Consider the following 21,363-nt stretch of genomic DNA (forward strand, 5'->3'; position numbering starts at 1 on the left):
CCCAGGATTTATACATTGTTACGAATCATCAATGTGGAGAAGCGCCGTGACTCTGCCAGAGGAAACCGCTATCTGGTGGAACTGGAGCTAATGGAGCGAGGCCGCAGTGTAGTGCGTCTGTCTGAGTACGTGTATCTGCTCCTGCACCGTGGGAGGCAAGTAGACGAAAGCCTGGAAAACTCTGAGACTGTTCCAGGCTCCGTCCCGGCTTCAGGACCTTCCGCCGCTACGTCCAACCTTAGCACCTCATCGAACCCGCCCTCGACCAGGTCCCCGTCCCGACCCGCAGCCACACCCTGGAGCACAGCCTACGCCAAACCTCTGCTCTGCCAGCCAGTCATGCTGCAGTGGAGGAAAGATGTTATGGTGCACTTTGTGGTCCCAGGTCAGAACAGCTGCCAGTTTGATGGAATATTCTTTTCATTAATTCGCTTTTAACCTCCTTTCATTAAGAGAAGCTTGTTGCCGTCCATCATAATCTCCCTGTTCTGTCATTCAGTGAAGAACCAAGCACGCTGGGTCCAGCAGTTCATTTCAGACATGGAAAATCTCCACCATCAGACCAAGGATGACAATTTCAGCATCATCATTGTTGACTTTGACAGCGATGACATGGATGTAGAGCAGGCACTTCGAGACAGCAGCGTGCCGAGGTACAAAACCACACATGGTAATGGTAATGGTAATGGTAATGGTAATGGTAATGGTAATGGTAATGGCAATGGTAATGGTAATGGTAATGGAAATGGTTTTATTTCATTTGAACATGCATCAGATTACAATTGAATGCATCACATAATCAGTTCACAGTTCCACATGTCCAAAAGGAGTAGGAAGAAGCAAAGCTTATTAAATCCTACCCCTCCACCTGGTACTTTTACAATCAGTAACTGTTACATTTGTTCACTTCCTGCTTTCCATAATACAGTTGAAGGTTTAATTTAATTTAATTTAATTTAATTTAATTTAATTTAATTTAATTTAATTTAATTTAATTTAATTTAATTTAATTTAATTTAATTTAATTTAATTTAATTTAATTTAATTTAATTTTACATTACTTTACTTTACTTTACTTTACTTTACTTTACTTTACTTTACTTTACTTTACTTTACTTTACTTTACTTTACTTTACTTTACTTTACTTTACTTTACTTTACTTTACTTTACTTTACTTTACTTTACTTTACTTTACTTTTGTTCACTTCCTGCTTTCCATAATACAGTTTAAGGTTTAATTTTACTTTACTTTACTTTACTTTACTTTACTTTACTTTACTTTACTTTACTTTACTTTACTTTACTTTACTTTACTTTACTTTACTTTACTTTACTTTACTTTACTTTACTTTACTTTACTTTACTTTACTTTACTTTACTTTACTTTACTTTACTGGACATGACGTGACTTGACTGGACATGACGTGACTTGACTGGACTTGACTGGACTGGACTGGACTGGACTGGACTGGACTTGACTGGACTGGACTGGACTTGCCTTGCCTTGACTTGACTTGACTTGACTTGACTTGACTTGACTTGACTTGACTTGACTTGACTTGACTTGACATGACTTGACATGACTTGACATGACTTGACTTGACTCCACATACTGAAATGCTATGGCTTTTTAACGTAGTCCTAGCATAGAAGTGTTTCAAATGTACTTCTTCCCTGAGATCATATTTCTCCTCTCTTGTAGAGAAGTATTGGATGACATTTTTAGCTAATTGGTTATTTTTAGCCTTATGCATTATTTTAGCTGTTTGAAGATGAACTATATCAGCAAGTTGAAGTATTTGTGATTTTAGAAATAAGGAGTTAGTATGTTCTCTGCAGGCGGCATTATGAATTATCCTTACTGGCCTTTTTTTGCAGTACATTTAGCGAGTGAAGATTGTTTTTATAGTTATTAGCCCATATTTCCACACAATAAGTAAGATATGGTAGAACCAGAGAGCAATAAAGAGTGTGGAGTGATTTCTGATTGAGAACAAATTTTACTTTGTTCAATATTGAAATATTTCTGGCCACCTTATGTTGTATATTTGTAATATGAGGTTTCCAGCTCATATTTTCATCTATTGTGATCCCCAGAAATGTATTTTCCTTCACCCTTTCAATGTCTACACCATCTATTTGTATTTGTATTTTTCATACATTTCAGCGGCTAACTTGCTATATCTTAACTTGTTTTTGTTTAGATATGAATATCTGAGGAGAGAAGGGAACTTTGAGCGCTCGGCAGGACTGCAGATTGGAGTGGACACCATCGAGGTGAGATGAACACAAAGTGAAGATGATGATGATGATGATGTGGCGAGGGGAAAAGACACACGCTGACCTTCTGACCCTCGCATTGACCGTATCGCCTGACGACAACCCCTTTTATAGTTGGCTTTCAATTGGCCCACCATGTGTAATGCAATGGCTGTTCCCTATTTGCCGTCCTGGCTTTGTCTTGATCAGACATTCATTGGCACCCACCCAGGGGGGGTGCCCGCTTTAAGTGGATCTGTCAGTTGAGTGTCAGTGCTGTCACCGCGCAATGGCGGGCCTGTCATTCACAACTCAGCGACTTCAAAGGCAGGCTATGGATGCTGAGGCCACTTAGTAATTTTGTGTCTCTGCCAATATTATGTAATATGTCAGTAAATATAAACATAGTACATATATAGTACCCAAGTCCAGCTGGGTACTGGATGACGGTGTCAGCATCTTATTGCTTACGCTTCTACGTAAATCCCAAGAATACAAATGTTTGTTTTCCGACCGACAGGATAGCCACAGTATCGTGTTCCTGTGTGACCTCCACATCCATTTCCCTCTCAACATCTTGGAGAGCATCCGGAAGCACTGTGTGGAGGGACGCCTCGCTTTCGCTCCCATTGTTATGAGACTCGGCTGTGGGAGCTCACCTCTGGAGCCTGACGGTAACGAACAAAGCAAGACTCAGACACTCATTTTGTATTCTTAATTCATCACACAGGCACTATTTTCCTGGTAGCTGGAGTTTATAACTTCATTTCTATATCGCATATTAGTGTTAGAAACATGCTGATGTAAGCAACACACTTTCCATTGAATGTGGACACTGCAATGTGATGAAATTCTTGTGATCACAGGGTACTGGGAGGTAAATGGATTCGGGCTGTTTGGTATTTACAAGTCTGATTTTGATAAAATTGGAGGAATGAACACGGAAGAATTCAAAGACCGCTGGGGTGGAGAAGACTGGGAGCTTCTGGACAGGTAGCTAAAAAGCAAAAAACATCTTTCAAAGCAGTGTTTGGTGACATGATTTACATTAGAAACGTTCCACAGCTCATCAAATAAAAATGTATGACAGGTGGACACAGTTAATTATGTTAATTATGTATATTCTGCCACCTAGTGGTTGGGAATGACTGGTTTTCATGCTTCATGATGGCTTCCAACGTTCATCTTTGTCTCCACCTACTGTCTATTGCAAGTCATTACAATGCATTTCATGTTTATATACCCATACATCTCCATCCATGTTATGGAGTGCTATTCCTGGTTCTGGTCAAAGTGAGGATGGATGGATGGATGGATGGATGGATGGTCGAGTGGGTGGGTGGGTGAGTGGGTGGATGGATTGATGGATGGATGGGTGGGTGGGTGGATAGATGGTGTGGTGAGTGGGTGGATGGATGGGTGAGTGGGTAGTGGATGGATGGGTGAGTGGGTGGTGGATGGATGGGTGGGTGGGTGGATTGGATGGATGGATCGACGGGTGGATAGATGGATGGATGGATGGATGGATGGATGGATGGATGGGTGGGTGGGTGGATGGATGGATGGATGGATTGACGGATGGATGGATGGGTCGGTGGGTGGATGGATGGGTCGGTGGGTGGATGGATGGATGGATCGACGGGTGGATGGATGGATCGTATGGATGGATGGATGGATGGATGGATGGGTGGTGGATGGGTGGGTGAGTGGGTGGTGGATGGATGGGTGGGTGGGTGGATTGGATGGATGGGTCGGTGGGTGGATGGATGGATGGGTCGGTGGGTGGATGGATGGATGGGTCGGTGGGTGGATGGATGGATGGATCGACGGGTGGATAGATGGATGGATGGATGGGTGGGTGGGTGGATCGATGGATTGACGGATGGATGGATGGGTCGGTGGGTGGATGGATGGGTCGGTGGGTGGATGGATGGATGGATCGACGGGTGGATGGATTGTATGGATGGATGGATGGGTGAGTGGGTAGTGGATGGATGGGTGGGTGGGTGGATTGGATGGATGGGTCGGTGGGTGGATGGATGGATGGATCGACGGGAGGATAGATGGATGAATGGGTGGATGGATCGACGGATGGATGGATGGGTCGGTGGGTGGGTTGGTGGGTGGATGGATGGATGGATCGACGGGTGGATGGATGGATGGGTGGGTGGATGGATGGGTGGGTGGGTGGGTGGGTGGATGGATCGTATGGATGGATGGATGGGTGGGTGGGTGGATGGATGGATCGACGGATGGATGGATGGATAGATGGATAGATGGATGGGTGGGTGGATGGGTCAGTGGGTGGATGGATGGATGGATCCAGCAGCTTACATATCAATGAACTTTTCAAAGATATGCTAATTTATTGAGATGCTCCAGTGAATGACAATTGGCATCTTGGTTAAATAAAGAAATGCAATCAAGGTTGAGTTAAGAGCAGCTATTGCCTTTCCACATTTGAGGTAAAAGCATAAAGACCTGCTTTTTGTGTGTCTGTATCTCCAGGGTGCTGCAGAACGGTTTGGAAGTGGAGCGACTACGCTTGCGGAACTTCTTTCACTACTACCACTCCAAACGTGGAATGTGGAATGCCCAAAACAAGAAGACTCCTAAGGGATAGCTGACTCCTAGATCTGCAGATCCGTTGTGCGTGTATGTGTGAGAACGAGCCGGGAGAGCTCACTCACTGCCTACCTATTTTCAGGGAAGCCTCTGCTTCAGCATGGGCCCCTCTTTGTAGGGTAACGAGGGGGGGGGGGCGGTCATCTAAATGTGAACTTTGGAAGCGAGCTGTTTACACAAATCCTGGTGGGTCAACTGGAGTACTTTGGGGAAGAGAGAAGCTTTTTCTTCTCTTTCTCTCTACCCTTTACGAGTGGAGTGTTCTCGGATGAAGTGGAAAGCAGCTGTTTAGTGTGTGAGTGTGCTTATGTATATATGTACAGTATATACAGTGGTGTGAAAAGGTGTTTGCCCCCTTCTTGATTTTTGCATGTGTGTCACACTTAAATGTTTTAGATCATCAAACAAATGTAAATATTACTCAGTGGCAACATAACTGAACACAAATTTCAGTTCTTAAATGAAACTTTTTTTATTATTAAGATAGAAACAGGCCATGACACTACCACCACCATATTTTACTGTCGGTTTGATGTTGTTTTTGTGCCGTTACTTTTACGCCACACGCAATGGGGGCACCTTTTGTGTCGACAGACGACAGTATTTTTGCTTAGTATCTTTCTTTTGATGGAGTCATGAACGCTGACCTTAACTGAATCAAGTGAGGCCTGTCGTGGGGTCTTTTATGACCTCTTGTTGTCGCTGCGCTCTTGGGGTAATTCTGGTTGGCCGGCGATTCATGGCAAGGTTCATCACTGTTTCATCATTTAGGGATAATGGCTCTCACTGTGTTGTGCTGGAGCCTGAAGCTTTAGAAATGGCTTTATAAGCTTTTCCACTTGAACTCATTTATGTTTTAGGTTAAGTTAAGTTCAGTGTGGTGTAAAAGTAACGGCACAAAAACAACATCATACCAACAGTAAAATATAGTGGTGGTAGTGCGATGGCCTGTTTCTCCCTTAATAATAAAATAAAAACAATAAAAATAAAATAACTTTTTTTTATTAAAAAACTGCATTTTGTGTTCAGTTGTGTTGTCATTGACTAATATTTATATTTTTTAACGACCTGAAACATTTAAATGTGACAAGCATGCAAAACAATAAGAAATCAGAATGGGGGGCAAACAGTTTTTCACACCACTGTAAGTGTGTGTGTGGCGGCTGAAAGATGAAAGAAAGCACCTTTTTTCCTAATAAGGAGATGAGCACCTCAGATTTTATTGTGTTATGTTGGCACAATGTGAATTTGTATCATGAAGCTCCGATACCGTGATGTACGAATATTAAATCAACACAAAATATATCAATTAATTAATTATGGCCGAGGTGCTAAAGTAACGAATTTTACATTACATTACATATACAGTAGATCCAGCCATGCGGTTTCTACGCCGTGGGGGGGGTATGCTGGAGCCTATCCCAGCTGACTTGGACTGATCGCCAGCCAATCACAGATCACACATAGATATGTCATCAATATACACATCACCGTTACGCACTCCATCTTGTCTTTCCCATTCTCTCGTCAGCGTCATGTGCTTTTGTACAGTTGAAACTTTCTCTAAAGCCCTGCCATTTTTGGAACAGGGGTCATTTTACCATGAACTGCTGTCGTTTATTTTGTTTTTACGACTGCACTAACTGTTGTGTTTTGATACCTGAAACACTGGTTTGTGAACAGTTGACGCCTCTTAATCGCCGGATGCTCGCCTCCGCATTCCCTCCAGATCTCTAACCTCATCGTCAAACTGAACACTACGGAGGGAATTAGAGGTCCAGTAGTCGGGGTTTAATTTTTAAGCATTTTTGTGTTGCAAATATTGGCTATGTGGAAAATGAAAAGGTTTTATTTATGTGCGTATTACCTGAAACTCAAACAGAAGTGGGAGCATTTACTGTTTCTCACGTGTGTGCCTTCATCAGGGTCGGGGCTGCAAGTCGTTTTTCAGACAAGAAATGATGGTTCTTTACCATGGATTACAGATGTTGGAGTGTGTGTGCTTGTTGTATTAATTCAAAGCAAAGAAGATTGGGGTGGTAACTTTTAAAGATTTCATCTTGTCGTGGCAAACTAAAAGGCCAATGTTGACTACTGAGCAGGACTACGTGGTCTTACGCTGACCCTGCAGTCCAGCAGGGCCCGACTGGCTCCAACCAGTTTAAATGGAGGGATGCTTCTCTTTATACAACACGCTAAGGAGGAATTATTGGTTTAAGTTATATATTATAGTTAATAATCCGGTGTTGACTTATATGATTGTTAAATGCCCTCTTCTTTGCCTCTACTAGACAAAAGGTCTAAACTGTACAAGGTCATTTAACAGTCATAAGGGACTATATAAAGAACTGTGTAAACTATGAACTAGACTAGATATATATTGAAGAAGCGGAGTGGCGGTAAATAGGAATATACATTCCAAGGTAATTTCTGTGAAATTGTTTTGTAGAGAAAAGGTTAAAAGAATGTACTTTCATTTGTTTGTTTTTTTTCCATATAAAATTTTATGCTTACGCCTAGATGATGTTCTGTGTGTTTTATTTACTGTGTGTTCTTTTGGTGTACATTTAATGCACACATTGAAACACATTGAACCGAGAAAGGAACAAGCTGTGTTCCTTCATCTGACCACAAGGGGGCACCCCATTCACATATACATACCCATAAACATACACATACCAATACGCAACCAAGGGAATAATATTTTTATTTTTATTTCAAATAAATAAATAAAAACATACTTAGAGTAGGACTTAAGTGATTGAAATGTTTAAGAATTGGACCACAGAAGGAAAAAATGAAGATGTTTGACGTAGAGGTAACGAACACGTGACTCCACACTCATTCCATAGTGACTAAATGCGACTGTGATGACGTCATATTATTGCGCACTGACTAGCTAAGTTCCTCTTTTGAAAAAGTCACTGAAAAATGTGACTTTATTTTGGGTTTGTGGGAGCGGAATTTTTATAATTGCGTTATTTTGGAAATAAATATGCTGTTCTGAGAACTGAATAGTAAAAACAAATTAGTTTTTTTTTTAAGAACATGGTGTTGTGATGCACACTGCTGCAGGTTGTATTCCCAACCCAGGCCCCATCATCCATGTGTTGGAATTCCTGGATGCATCCGGTGTAAAAATTACTACTTTTTATCAAAGTGGGTGTTTGGGGGTAAAGTTAAATCAAATTGGGGTGTAGTTTGAGCCATAGTATGATGTAAGTAATGTCCTCATCACAGTGACATGACATCTGGATGAAGCAAGTGTTAACCTCAGAGTTCCGCACTGGATCTCACCCCTGATCTCATCAGGGTCTTGGACAGAATAATAGTCCAAACTTCCTGTGATTCATCCCGCAACAAAACCGCCATTGTCATCACTTTGCTCGTTAATGTTCTTCCCCCAAAGCCCCTCATGAAACGGTGTTGGATTTGGTCCATGTGGAGAAACACTCTACTTGGGAGTGCTGCGTTGGGAATGTTTTGCCGTTGTTTCACCTCATTTTATGGCAAATGACCAAAAATAACCGTTTCAACTTCTGGTATGAAGAATGATGTAACCTTTTTCAGTCTCTGCTGTCACACAGTTTCTCTGTCCAAAACGTAAACGTTAAAAAAGGCTTATTTTTATGTCACACAATTACTGTGTAATTTATATAGAGGTGTGAAAAAGTGTTTTTATATATTTTTAGATCGTCACTCAACTGTAAATATTAATCAATGACAACACAGCTGTACACAAAATTAAGTTTTTAAATGGAACCTTTTATTATGAAGGGGAAAAAAATCCAAACCTCCATAACCCACCTGTTAAAACATAGCTGAGATTAATTCAGTTTACCAGTCTGTAAGCTTTGGGACTCCAGAAAACCACAGTGAGAGCCATTGTCCACAAAATATGGTGAAAATATGGAACAATGGTGAACTTTCCCAGGAGTGGCCGGCCAACCAAAATTGGCCAATAACAGTGTAGCAACAACTCATTCAAGAGGTCACAAAAGACCCCACAACAACATCCAAAGAACTGCATGCCTTACTTGCCTCAGTTAAGGTCAGTGTTCATGACTCCACCATAAGAAAGACACTGGGCAAAAGCGGCCTGCATGGCAGAGTTCCAAGACCAAAACCACTGCTGAACAAAAAGGAGAGTAACGCTCCTCCTCCTAATTTTGCGAGAAAAATTTGGGAAAAAACTTTGGGGTCTGATGAGACAAACTTTTGAACTTTTTGGATGTGTCTGTCCCATTACATCTGGCATAAAAGTAACAGTAAAACATGGTGGTGGTAGTATGGTGGTATGATGGTCTGGGGTGGTTTTCCTATTTCAGAATCTGGAAAACTTCCCGTGATAAATGGAATCATGAAATCTGTTGTCTACCAAAAAAATCTTGAAGGAGAATGTCCCGGCCATTTGTTGGTGACCTCAAGATGTTCTACAGAAGAACAATGACCCTAAACACACCAACAGGTCCACCTCTGAATGGCCTGAATGGCACATTCATACCTATGGACAATTTGGAGTCGCTAATTAACCTAGCATGTTTTTGGAATGTGGGAGGAAACCGGAGTACCCGGAGAAAACCCGGAAAAACATGCAAACTTGGTGGAATTGAACTCGGGTCATGTAGCTGTGAGGCCTGCACAGCAACCACTTGAGCACCGTGCAGCCTTTTTGTTACAATCATGTTATTTCAAATTAGTTTTTTGGTAAACACTTCCTGTTGAAGCCCACAAACAATTAGCAATTGAAGTGAAGTGAAACAGAAAGATGGTAGGATTAAATAAACTTTGCTTCCTCCTACTCCTTTTTGGACATGTGGAAAAGTGGATTGTAATACGTGATGTATGACAAATTATGTTTAAAAATGAAATTAAACCATTATCATTACCATGGTGGTAAATTATATCAAAAGACACGAAGGTCTAGCGAAAGAGTACAAGGAAAAAGTGGTGAAAAACTGCGCTGGGCTCTGATTGGCTCCCGCCACAGTCGGCTGTGTCCTGATTGGTTCTTTCGTCACTTCCGTGTTGTAGTTCACCATTGTAGTCCTTCCTCACTCGCTCACTTTGAGATAGGAGACAGGAAAGAGAAGACATGAGGCGGGCTGAATGAGATAACGTGACTTTTAAACACACTTCTCCGATAAAGGGGAGCATTCCATTTTTGAGAACTTTCCAGAAAGGGAGCAACCTTGCCTGACGTGGATAGACTCCTCGGAGAAGGAAGGTTTAAAATTCACTCGAAGGAAAGGTGAGTCGGGACTTGAACACCACCAGAAATGGACTCAATAAGTTAATAAGACCTTAATAAGTTAAGTTAAGTCAACTTTATGGTGAAAATGTTTTTCGGGTCAACTTTGGCGTCAAATGCTGCGCGCTGAAACCAGTCCAGCCTGCTCGGCGGAGACTTGGGAGACTCTTTGACTTGCAGGTAGACCTTCCGTGGAGGAGCGCGGTGCTAATAAAACAAAACAAAGAAGACAGACAAGAAGTTTGACCACCATGTCTGGTGTAAGTAATGCCCACATGAAAACCTTGGAGGACCTGACTTTGGACTCCGGCTATGGAGCGGGAGACTCCTGCAAATCCCTCAGCCTGTCCTCCTCTAAGTCGAACTCCCAGGCCGTTATGACGACCCCTCACCGGGGTAACTGGTGGTACTACTCCGGTTCTATGAACAGCAGGAACAACAGCTGGGACACAGTGAACACTGTCCTCCCTGAGGACCCAGAGGACATCTTCTCCAAGTGTCCTCGCCTGCCCGAACTGGAAGAGTTCCCCTGGACAGAAGAGGATGTGGCGAGGATACTTCGCCAAGTGGCTGAAAGTGGCGTCACAAAAGGCGGACACACGCCCGTGTTCACTACGGAAGCCGTGAGGCGTTTATCTGCGCTCCTTCGCAAGGCTCTCATCCGCATCTCCAGGGAGGCGCAGCGTCTGAGTGTCATGCACTGCCGCTGTACGCGCTTTGAGGTGCAAAGCGCAATGAGGCTGGTGCTCAGCTGGGCTCTGGCTGACTACTGCGTCTCCGCTTCGGTCAAAGCCATCTCCATGTACAGCATGAGCGCGGGGGAGATGCTGAGAAAGGGTAAGTCGGCCCGATGCGGCTTGACCTTCTGCGTCGGACGTTTCTTCCGATGGATGGTGGACACTCGCGTATCCGTGCGCATCCACGAGTACGCTGCTATATGCCTGACCGCCTGCATGGAAGCCTTGGTGGAGGAGATCGGAGCCCGTGTGCTCATGTCCGAACGGGGTCACCCCGGGCCGGATGCGGGGTCAGCTCCGGTGAGTCCAGAGGCCTTGGAAGGAGTTGTCAACAATGACGCGGAGCTGTGGGGAGTCCTGCAGCAGTACGAGCACCTGATCTGTGGGAAGAACGCCAGTGGTGAGTTCACTTCGGGTTCTATGCATTTTTTTCATCGTTTGGGTCTCGGGTGAGCTGGAGCCTACCCCAGCTGTCTTCAGGCATGAGAGGTGGGGTACACCTTCAGTGTCACCATGTCTTTATGAGCGAGAGCAATGCCTTTATGGCGGTCAAAATGAACATGTGGCGGGCTGCCACATCAAATGTATTTATATGTGAAGGGCTGGTGGACTGCCACAAATAAATTATTCATTCATTCATTTTCGACGGCTTTTTCCTCACGAGGGTCGCGGGGGTGCTGGAGCCTACCCCAGCTGTCTTCAGGCATGAGAGGTGGGGTACGCATTCAGTGTCACCATGTCTTTATGAGCGAGGGCAATGCCTTTATGGCAGTCTAAATGAACATGTGGCGGGCTGCCACATCAAATGTATTGTATATGTGAAGGGCTGGCGGACTGCCACAAATAAATTAATGTGTGGGAAAACCGGCACAGAACACCATTCCCAGTGACATTCGCATTAGCATACCTTGCATGTTTCTGGGATCTATCCAGAGAAAACGCACATAAACCCGACAAGAACATGAACACACCAATGGCAATTCGAACCCTCGATCTCCTGACTGTGAAGTCCACATGCTACCCATTTCAGTTTCCTTTCAATGAAATGAATGGCGGCCTTCAGCACGTGTTCCTGCAATGATAGCATTCAACATCTATCTAACTTTTCCCTTTAGAGGTTTGTGCTTTTCCACTTTCCACTTGTTTACCTTCCAATACATGATGTGGAAAAACCTACTTTTGGTCCTGGCAGGATACAATAGTCCTTTGTGCGTGGCCATTTGATGGATTTCTTGCTAATTTGTCCTGTCAGAATTGGAACATAATAGTGCAGAGCAACATGATGCAACAAGGGAAGCATTTTCTTTCATGGGAAATGTTTGGCCCGATTGGTTGTAGTGATTTCAGTGAGTTCTCACGTCACACAGACACGCTGCATATTGTAGGTAATCATTCAGAATGGCCTCAAGTCCTCATGTTGTGGTTTGAGATTGCGGTTGTTTGGTCGATCACCCGTCTTGAAAAAACCTGACCTTCCGATTCAGATTTTGGCCGATACCGCTGCAACTAACAATTATTGTAATAACCGATTAATTGGCTGATTATTTTTTGATTAATCAATTAATCAGATTTTAAAAATGTATTTACATGTCATTATTCCGTCTTGGGACGAGTGGACGAGTGGTTAGCGTGAAGGCCTCACAGCGAGGAGACCCGGGTTCAATTCCAACCTCGGCCATTTCTTGCATGTTCTCCCCGTGTTTTCTCCGGGTACCCCGGTTTCCTCCCACATTCCAAAAACATGCTAGGTTAATTGGCGACTCCAAATTGTCCATAGGTATGAATGTGAGTGTGAATGGTTGTTTGTCTCAAAGGTTTGTCTATACCAGGGGTCGGCAACCTTTACTATGAAAAGAGCCATTTTACCCCCTTGCACACTAAAGAAAAATAACCTGGAGCCGCAAAACATATGTTTAAAACAATTAGGGGGTATCAAAGTAGTTCAGATAACAAAAGACGAGTTGGAGTACTCTTGCTAGTATTGGAGATAAACTTACATAAATATATGTGTAAAGTACAGTAAACTTACCTGATTTGTTTACTCTGGCGCAAACAAGTTCCCATGCACCAATTTTTTAAAAAAATGATCTCTAATATATTTTTTGGAATTATCAAGTAGTTCTGGGAAAGTATTACTTCACCATTCAGTGGTGGCCAGCCAATCACAGGGCACATATAGACAAACAACCATTCACACTCACATTCATACCTATGGACAATTTGGAGTCGCTAATTAACCTAGCATGTTTTTGGAATGTGGGAGGAAACCGGAGTACCCGGAGAAAACCCACACATGCACGGGGAGAACATGCAAACACAGGGTGGAATTGAACTCGGGTCTTCTAGTTGTGAGGCCTGCGCGCTAACCACTCGTACGCCGTGCAGCCCATGGTAAAGTATTACTTATTTTCCTTCATGTTTACTTGTGTGAAAGAGAACTGAATAGCATCCTGTCTGCTGTCAGAACTCAGTCAGGATGCATTCATGGTCTCACACAAAGTTGGATTTTTTTAAACTCATTACAAAGACATGCATTTTCCCCACTCGGGTGTTAAAAAATATTCAAACATTGCAAAGGGAGCCACAACAAAGAAGCTGAAGAGCCACATGCGGCTCTGGAGCCGCAGGTTGCTGACCCCTGGTCTATACCTTTGGGATGTTGACGTCCATCCATCCATGCATTTTCTATGCCGCTTATCCTCACTAGGGTGACGGGTATGCTGGAGCCTATCCCAGCGGAACCCAGTCCAGGGTGGGACCAGCCAATCACAGGGCACATATAGACAAACAACCATTCACACTCACATTCATACCTATGGACAATTTGGAGTCACTAATTAACCTAGCATGTTTTTGGAACGCGGGAGTAAAACGGTGTTGCCATATCTGCACTATTCATCCCTCTTGTGTTCTAATGAGAGTTCCCTACTTAATCATCTCAATTCTTTGCTAATAGACTTAGCTTTCTTTTCTTGGTACTTTTGGCAACCCGGTGCCGAGTTCATTTATAGTCTTTGTTTGTGGCCTAGTACAAGCTCAGTGGAGCAGAGCTTTTTTTTTTCTTCCATGCAGCACAATGGCCTTTTGTTGTGTGATTGTGCAGCTTAGCCCGACATAGAGGGAGTGAAAACAAATGTAGGGGAAGCCGGGCACGTGAGCGGTCACATCTAAGTACACTTTCATACAGCGCAAAGACTGGGGTGATAAATAATCTTTACTGTTTATTAGAGGTGCAATTAGACGATGCTTTCAGTGTGTAAGTACAGTATGCATGCTATACATAATATAATTGCTCAATCGATTAGAAATTACGTTGTGCTGTATGAGTTGGAGCACTTTAATATATAAATATAATAAGCTCAAGACCGGCATCTGCCGCATCATTTAGGCAGATGTCTTTTGGTTTACTTTGGGATTGGCCTATTTTTGTTGGTTCTGTCTTTGGGTTTTGGAAATATACATATGCGTCCGTGTATGTTATAACAACAGACCATTATTCTGACCACCCCAGCTTTTTATAGTCCCATGACTGCTAGCCGCATGCCCTTCGACCACCGTACCACCTGACACCCCACACCCTTACACACAAACCTCACCTCCAACCCCCCCTTTCTTCTTCTTCTGCTGCGGTCCTCACAAGCAGTCATCGTTTATAAAAAGCAATTACCTACTTTTTGGCCTTCAAATGATTGTTCTTGAATGGGAGGGTCGACTGTTGATCACTTGGAAGGCCACATTCGGAAATAAATCTCCTCCCTTTCTCTTGATTTCTCTTCAGCTCTGTTCTCAGGCCCTGGCTCACATCTGGAACTCTTTAAGAAAGCAATGACTTGCACAGCTCCAGCTCCAATAACAATTCTGAAAACTCCCTTCTTTCTTGTGCTTATGCACATCTTTTCTATTCTTTGCTCACGCGCTTCATGTTTAGCTGTTCATGTGTTCGACTATGCATGGAGTGCATTAGAGGAACTTCGGCGGGATGTGCCAGGATCGTATTCATTACTCATGCGTGCGCTTGTTATACACATGTCGACCCTGAACTTGTTTAGTCTTCCTTTTATCTGCGTTCAAATGGCTCCATAGCACAGTTTGAACTCATTGCCCAGCACCATTGTAGAGAGGAATCCAGTTCCCCCCGCAAGCATGAACAAGCTCTTTCTGCCATGCTTTGTCCTGATAGCACTATAGGGCATTTTAAAATGGAAGTAGCTTCACTAATGGGCAGTGGATGAGGGAATCATTGATCCTGCTGATTGTGATCATATAAATGTCCATTCAGCTCCCTATAGCAGTACCATATTGTAGATTCTTACCTCATGTACTGTGAATTTGGCCTGTAAATTCTTTGCAATTATTATGCAATGTTTACCTTAAAAAAAACTTAAACTGTATAACGGAAAGCAGGAAGTGAACAAATGTAACGGTTACTGATTTTAAAAGTACCAGATGGAGGGGTAGGGTTTAATAAGCTTTGCTTCTTCCTACTCTTTTTGGACATGTGGAACTGTCAACTGATTATGGGATGCACTCAATTGTAATCTGATGCATGTTCAAATGAAATAAAACCATTACCATTGTATGGTCATATCACCTTGTACTTTGGTACGTGACAAAAATAAAATTAAATAAAATTAAATAAAATTAAATAAAATTAAATAAAATTAAATAAAATTAAATAAAATAAAATTAAATAAAATTAAATTAAATTAAATTAAATTAAATTAAATTAAATTAAATTAAATTAAATTAAATTAAATTAAATTAAATTAAATAGGAAAGCAGGAAGTGAACAAATGTAACAGTACATGTTGGTACATGTTTGTATATTTCTGAGGTATACTTTGGGGGTGTTAAGTTGATGTGCGATGAATTTAGTGTAGTCATCAGTAAGCTAACACGGCGAGTCAGACTTTTGTTGTTGTTGGTATGTATGGTACAGTATGGTCATATCACCTCGTACTTCGGTATGTGACAAAAAATGTAAATGTATAATTTTAAACAAACTATATTATGAAAGCAGGAAGTGAACAAATGTAACAGTTACTGATTGTAAAAGTACCAGATGGAAGGGTAGGATTTAATAAGCTTTGCTTCTTCCTACTCCTTTTGGACATGTGGAACTGTGAACTGATTATGTGATGCACTCAATTGTAATTGTAATTGTAAAATAATTTCAATTACCCCACTCTGTTAGTGCTGCTCAATATACTAACTATTCATTCTGCTTTTCATAAAGCACTGTCATTGTTATTATGCCTGGAGCCAAGCTTTTTTGGCTATAAATAGTGAAAATGTGCCTTACTGACAGTTCTGTGTTACAGATTTTTGCAGTCTGTGTTATATTGCAAACGTTTGAAAGGTGTTATCCACCTGTGGGACGCTCGGAGGTGTACTGGTGCATTCAGATTAACCCAGAAAAATAAACCTTGATTTGGTTCGGCACTAACAAAAAATAATTTTGTTCCAGCCCAAAAAGTATTAAAAAAACAAGGAGTAAAGGATCAGGGCTGCAAGATAGCTGTGTATACGTCTTGCTGGTCAGTATTTTCCAAGCTATGTATTTAACCCAGAAGGCGGCGTGGGAACAGCGGTGAGGAAGATGCAGGGAGAACAGCCCAGCACTGTGGTCACACAGATGGGGAAACCAGCACTCTGAAAATACACTGCCCTGCTCTGCACATCTGGAATCATGATCATATGCCATTTTGAAAAACATATCACGGCATTAGCATCACGGTGACATAGTCATTGCATGATGCATGCGTGTCCAACATGCTTCAAATTTGCCAGCGCATTAACAGTAATGCAATATTTGGCTTGTTTAGGTGCGAGGTCATATACTGTAGCTTTACTGCATTAGGAAGTTAATCCGGCTAAAATGCTGCACTTTTCAATGCACATTCTACATATTGGCTTGCAGTTCAAGTCACATATCTAAACACATTCAAATAATAATACATTAGTAATGCACTTTACATTGCATTGGAATCTCAAAGTTGTAAACATCCACCAGCTCTCTGATGGTTCATGTCATTGTTAGCGCTGGCTTCTGGTCTGGCCCAGCTGTAAAAACACAGACCCATTTGTGTGCTGGTGTGCATATTTGTTGCACTGTGCTCATCTATTGGTACATAAATGCGTTGTTTCAGACTATTCTTGGAAGACCATGAATGCATTCACACCACATGGGTTTGATTCTAGTCTCTAATTCATCATGAAAGCATCGCAGTTCTTTTGTCAAATAATCTTATCTTTATTTGTTCCTCTGCCCTCATGGAAATCTTCATTTTGATGAATTTTTACATTTTTACATTTTTTTTTTACAAATTTTACATCAATTTTACATCCATACTTTTCAGTATGTGGAATCAAACTATGGAATGGATTGAGTAAGGACCTCAAACAATGCACAACGATGAGCCAATTCAAGAAACAATACAAGCAGTTGATGTTTGCTAAATACAAGGATGAAGAGTCTTGAACCAGTCATGATGTGCTATATATATCACTATATTGACACTTACTATGGTACCCATTATGGCATTGGATGCTCATATCACCTCGTACTTCAGTACGAAGTGCGTTATTAAAAAACACCAAAAAAACCTTAAACTGTATTATGGAAAGCAGGAAGTGAACAAATGTAACAGTTACTGATCTCAAACAATGCACAACGATGAGCCAATTCAAGAAACAATACAATATATTACTGTATTGACACTTACTATGGTACCCATTATGTCATTGGATGCTCATATCACCTCGTACTAAATTAAATTAAATTAAATTAAATTAAATTAAATTAAATTAAATTAAATTAAATTAAATTAAATTAAATTAAATTAAATTAAATTAAATTAAATTAAATTAAATTAATAAAACCTTAAACTATATTCAGAAAGCAGGAAGTGAACAAATGTAACAGTTACTGATTGTAAAAGTACCAGATGGAGGGGTAGGATTTAATAAGCTTTGCTTCTTCCTACTCCTTTTGGACATGTGGAACTGTGAACTGATTATAGGATGCACTCAATTGTAATCTGATGCATGTTCAAATGAAATAAAACCATTACCATTACCATTACCATTACCATTACCATTACCATTACCATGAATCTCCCATCACATTACAGTCAGATGAGTAATGGTTCTTAGGAGAGTTAAGCACACCCCGCGACCCGGGTTGTACTGGAGGTTATCCCAGCAGACTGTGGCGAGAGGTGGGGTACACCCCGGACTGGTCGCCAGCCAATCACAGTGAGGATGACATACTCACAGAAAGGCAATGGACACAAATAGAGGAACAGAAATAGCGGCAGTGGTCATGAAATCTTCCTTAGATATACATCTTGATTAAGTCTTCCATGACAAATTCTTGGATGACATTGAACTGGGTTTTATTCTGTACAGCCCACATTGGTTTTGGGCTTCCTTTTCTTGTTTAAATTGGAAACTGTGCAGCTAGTGTGCATTACCACAGCATCCTGGCTATGGCTCTTGAGGCAATCTGTCCAGTACCGAGGAATGGATTTGCAGCCTGGGTAGCTAATAGGGGAAAAAAAAGGATTAGAACCAGACACCCGGGGAGTGCCCCCATCGACTCAATGCCACATGCACCTGTGTTGTCATCTGGATTAGTCATAACTCTGTAAAGCCGGACACATAAAACCATTACAGGTCAAAGGTTTTTGGCAATGGACTGAGATTGGCTGAAGAGAAAGTGTTTCACAGATATACAGTGAAGAAAATAAGTATTTGAACACCCTGCTATTTTGCTATTTCTCCCACTTAGAAATCATGGAGGGGTCTGAAATTTTCATCGTAGGTGCATGTCCACTGTGAGAGAGATAAACTAAAAAGAAAAATCCAGAAATCACAATGCATGATTTTTTAACAATTTATTTGTGTGATACAGCTGCAAATAAGTATTTGAACACCTGTGTATCATCTAGAATTCTGACCCTGAAAGACCTGTTAGTCTGCCCATTAGAAGTCCACCTGCACTCCATGTATCATCCTGAATCAGATGCACCTGTTTGAGGTCGTTAGCTGCATAAAGACACCTGTCCACCCCATACAATCAGTAAGACTTTAACTTGTAACATGGCGAAGACCAAAGAGCTGTCCAAAGACACCAGAGACAAAATTGTACACCTCCACAAGGCTGGAAAGGGCTACGGAGCAATTACCAAGCAGCTTGGTGAAAAAAGGTCCACTGTTGGAGCTATCATTAGAAAATGGAAGAAGCTAAACATGACGGTCAATCTCAATCGGAGTGGAGCCCCATGCAAGATATCACCTCGTGGGGTCTCAATGATTCTAAGAAAGGTGAGGAATCAGCCCAGAACTACACGACAGGACTTGGTCAATGACCTGAAAAGAGCTGGGACCACCGTTTCCAAGGTTACTGTAGGTAATACACTAAGACGTCATGATGTGAAATCATGCATGGCACGAAAGGTTCCCCTGCTTAAACCAGCACATGTCAAGGCCCGTCTTAAGTTTGCATATGACCATTTGGATGATACAGAGGAGTCATGGGAGAAAGTTTTATGGTCAGATGAGACCAAAATAGAACTTTTTGGTCATAATTCCAATAAGCGTGTTTGGAGGAAGAAGAATGAAGAGTACAATCCGAAGAACACCATCCCTACTGTGAAGCATGGGGGTGGTAGCATCATGCTTTGGGGGTGTTTTTCTGCACATGGGACAGGACGAGTGCACTGCATTAAAGAGAGGATGACTGGGGCCGTGTATTGTGAGATTTTGGGGAACAACCTCCTTCCCTCTGTCAGAGCATTGAAGATGGGTCGTGGCTGGGTCTTCCAACACGACAACGACCCGAAGCACACAGCCAGGAAAACCAAGGAGTGGCTCCGTAAGAAGCATATCAAGGTTCTAGCATGGCCCAGCCAGTCTCCAGACCTGAACCCAATCGAAAATCTTTGGAGGGAGCTCAAACTCCGTGTTTCTCAGCGACAGCCCAGAAACCTGACTGATCTAGAGAAGATCTGTGTGGAGGAGTGGGCCAAGATCCCTCCTGCAGTGTGTGCAAACCTGGTGAAAAACTACAGGAAACGTTTGACCTCTGTAATAGCAAACAAAGGCTACTGTACCAAATATTAACATTCATTTTCTCAGGTGTTCAAATACTTATTAGCAGCTGTATCACACAAATAAATTGTTAAAAAATCATGCATTGTGATTTCTGGATTTTTCTTTTTAGTTTATCTCTCTCACAGTGGACATGCACCTACGATGAAAATTTCAGACCCCTCCATGATTTCTAAGTGGGAGAAATAGCAAAATAGCAGGGTGTTCAAATACTTATTTTCTTCACTGTACGTAGCCTGTAGCAGCAGATAAAATGCACTTCTTATTTGGATGTTGATACCATTTGCCACCAGTCTTTCATGTGCATCAATAAGAACTCTAAGTAACAATGGAGCTGCCTCTTAACTTTTAAGTCCAGGAAGGCGAGTCTCTAATGGACAAAGACATTAACGTTCAGCCATCATAGCTTAACATTAAGAAAAAAAAGTCTGTCTGACCTTTATGCATTTATATGACTTTGTATATATCATTACCTATCATAAGACCTTCCACCCAAACATAAACCAAACACACTCATTTCTTCTAAATAACTATCCATCTTTCAGCAACACCCAGTTATTTTCCTCAGATGGCTTCATCCAGTGAGTGTGTATAGCACGCTTCACTTTTATTGCAACAATCACTTCCACCTTTTTTTTTTCAAAACATACAGTTCACAGATCAACGTTAAAACCGCCTGCCATTTTCTCTGGAAAAAAATATCTGTGCATCATCACAGTTTTATAGGCCTTAACTTAGCTGCTTCTCTGCATGTGTGCCTATGGAAACGTGAAGTCTGTTATTGTCAATGCAACCTGTTACCTATACAAACAGATCATTTGATCAGACTGAAGGGAAGTGAAGAGGTGAAGAGGTTTGGGGAGTTAGTGGGGGTCTGTCAGGGAGTGTGTAGTCTAAGTGGAAACATTTGTCTCAGAAAGAACTGGATGTAATAACCCCTTGCTGTGCACTCTGGTGAAATCTGCTGGAGTCGTAGTGGCTGTGTTGTATGAAGCTGTGGGTAACAGCATGTATTGAGGGGACTGTGGGGGAGCGGTACTATTTATATATCAGGATTTATACACCAGGCCAAATCAATATACAGTCAAATCTCGGTTTTAGAATGCCACTAATTTTCCAATGATTCAGTTTTTGACAAATTTTTTTGACAAAATTTTTGCCTTTTTTTTGTCTTGTTATCGTACAGTTTTGTGCATAATCTGACTGCTGTGCCCCGCCCCGCTTTTTCTCATGTTTTAACTGTGTATTAACGAATGAATGTTGTATTTTGGTGTGTCTTCTACTGTGTTTACTTGCTTTTATTCAACTCCATTCTTCTGTAAAGTGTCTTTGAGCATTTTGAAAAGCGCTATACAAATAAAATGTATTATTATTAT

General features: G+C 41.8%; 2 protein-coding genes across 3 annotated transcripts in view; both read left to right on the forward strand.

The window, feature by feature from the left end:
• b4galnt4a (beta-1,4-N-acetyl-galactosaminyl transferase 4a) overlaps positions 1 to 4,992 on the forward strand; it is a 148,453-nt gene extending 143,461 nt beyond the window's left edge. The window contains exons 15-20 of one of the 2 annotated variants that reach the window (XM_078793167.1): positions 6 to 385; positions 500 to 653; positions 2,206 to 2,278; positions 2,781 to 2,934; positions 3,127 to 3,253; positions 4,769 to 4,992. In XM_078793167.1, the coding sequence (XP_078649293.1) occupies positions 6 to 385; positions 500 to 653; positions 2,206 to 2,278; positions 2,781 to 2,934; positions 3,127 to 3,253; positions 4,769 to 4,883 (1,003 nt within the window). In that variant the 3' untranslated portion in view covers positions 4,884 to 4,992. The remainder of the gene's footprint in view (positions 1 to 5; positions 386 to 499; positions 654 to 2,205; positions 2,279 to 2,780; positions 2,935 to 3,126; positions 3,254 to 4,768) is intronic. The other variant, XM_078793182.1, reaches the window with a different exon arrangement.
• A 4,884-nt stretch (positions 4,993 to 9,876) lies between these two features.
• abtb2b (ankyrin repeat and BTB (POZ) domain containing 2b) overlaps positions 9,877 to 21,363 on the forward strand; it is a 50,152-nt gene continuing 38,665 nt past the window's right edge. The window contains exon 1 of the mRNA XM_058075833.2: positions 9,877 to 11,273. Coding sequence (XP_057931816.2) covers positions 10,388 to 11,273 — 886 coding nt within the window. The 5' untranslated portion in view covers positions 9,877 to 10,387. The remainder of the gene's footprint in view (positions 11,274 to 21,363) is intronic.

Source organism: Doryrhamphus excisus, linkage group LG1 (assembly GCF_037039965.1).
Source record: "Doryrhamphus excisus strain RoL-2023G ecotype Guam linkage group LG1, RoL_Dexc_Guam_v1.1, whole genome shotgun sequence".
In the NCBI taxonomy this organism is placed as follows: domain Eukaryota; kingdom Metazoa; phylum Chordata; class Actinopteri; order Syngnathiformes; family Syngnathidae; genus Doryrhamphus; species Doryrhamphus excisus.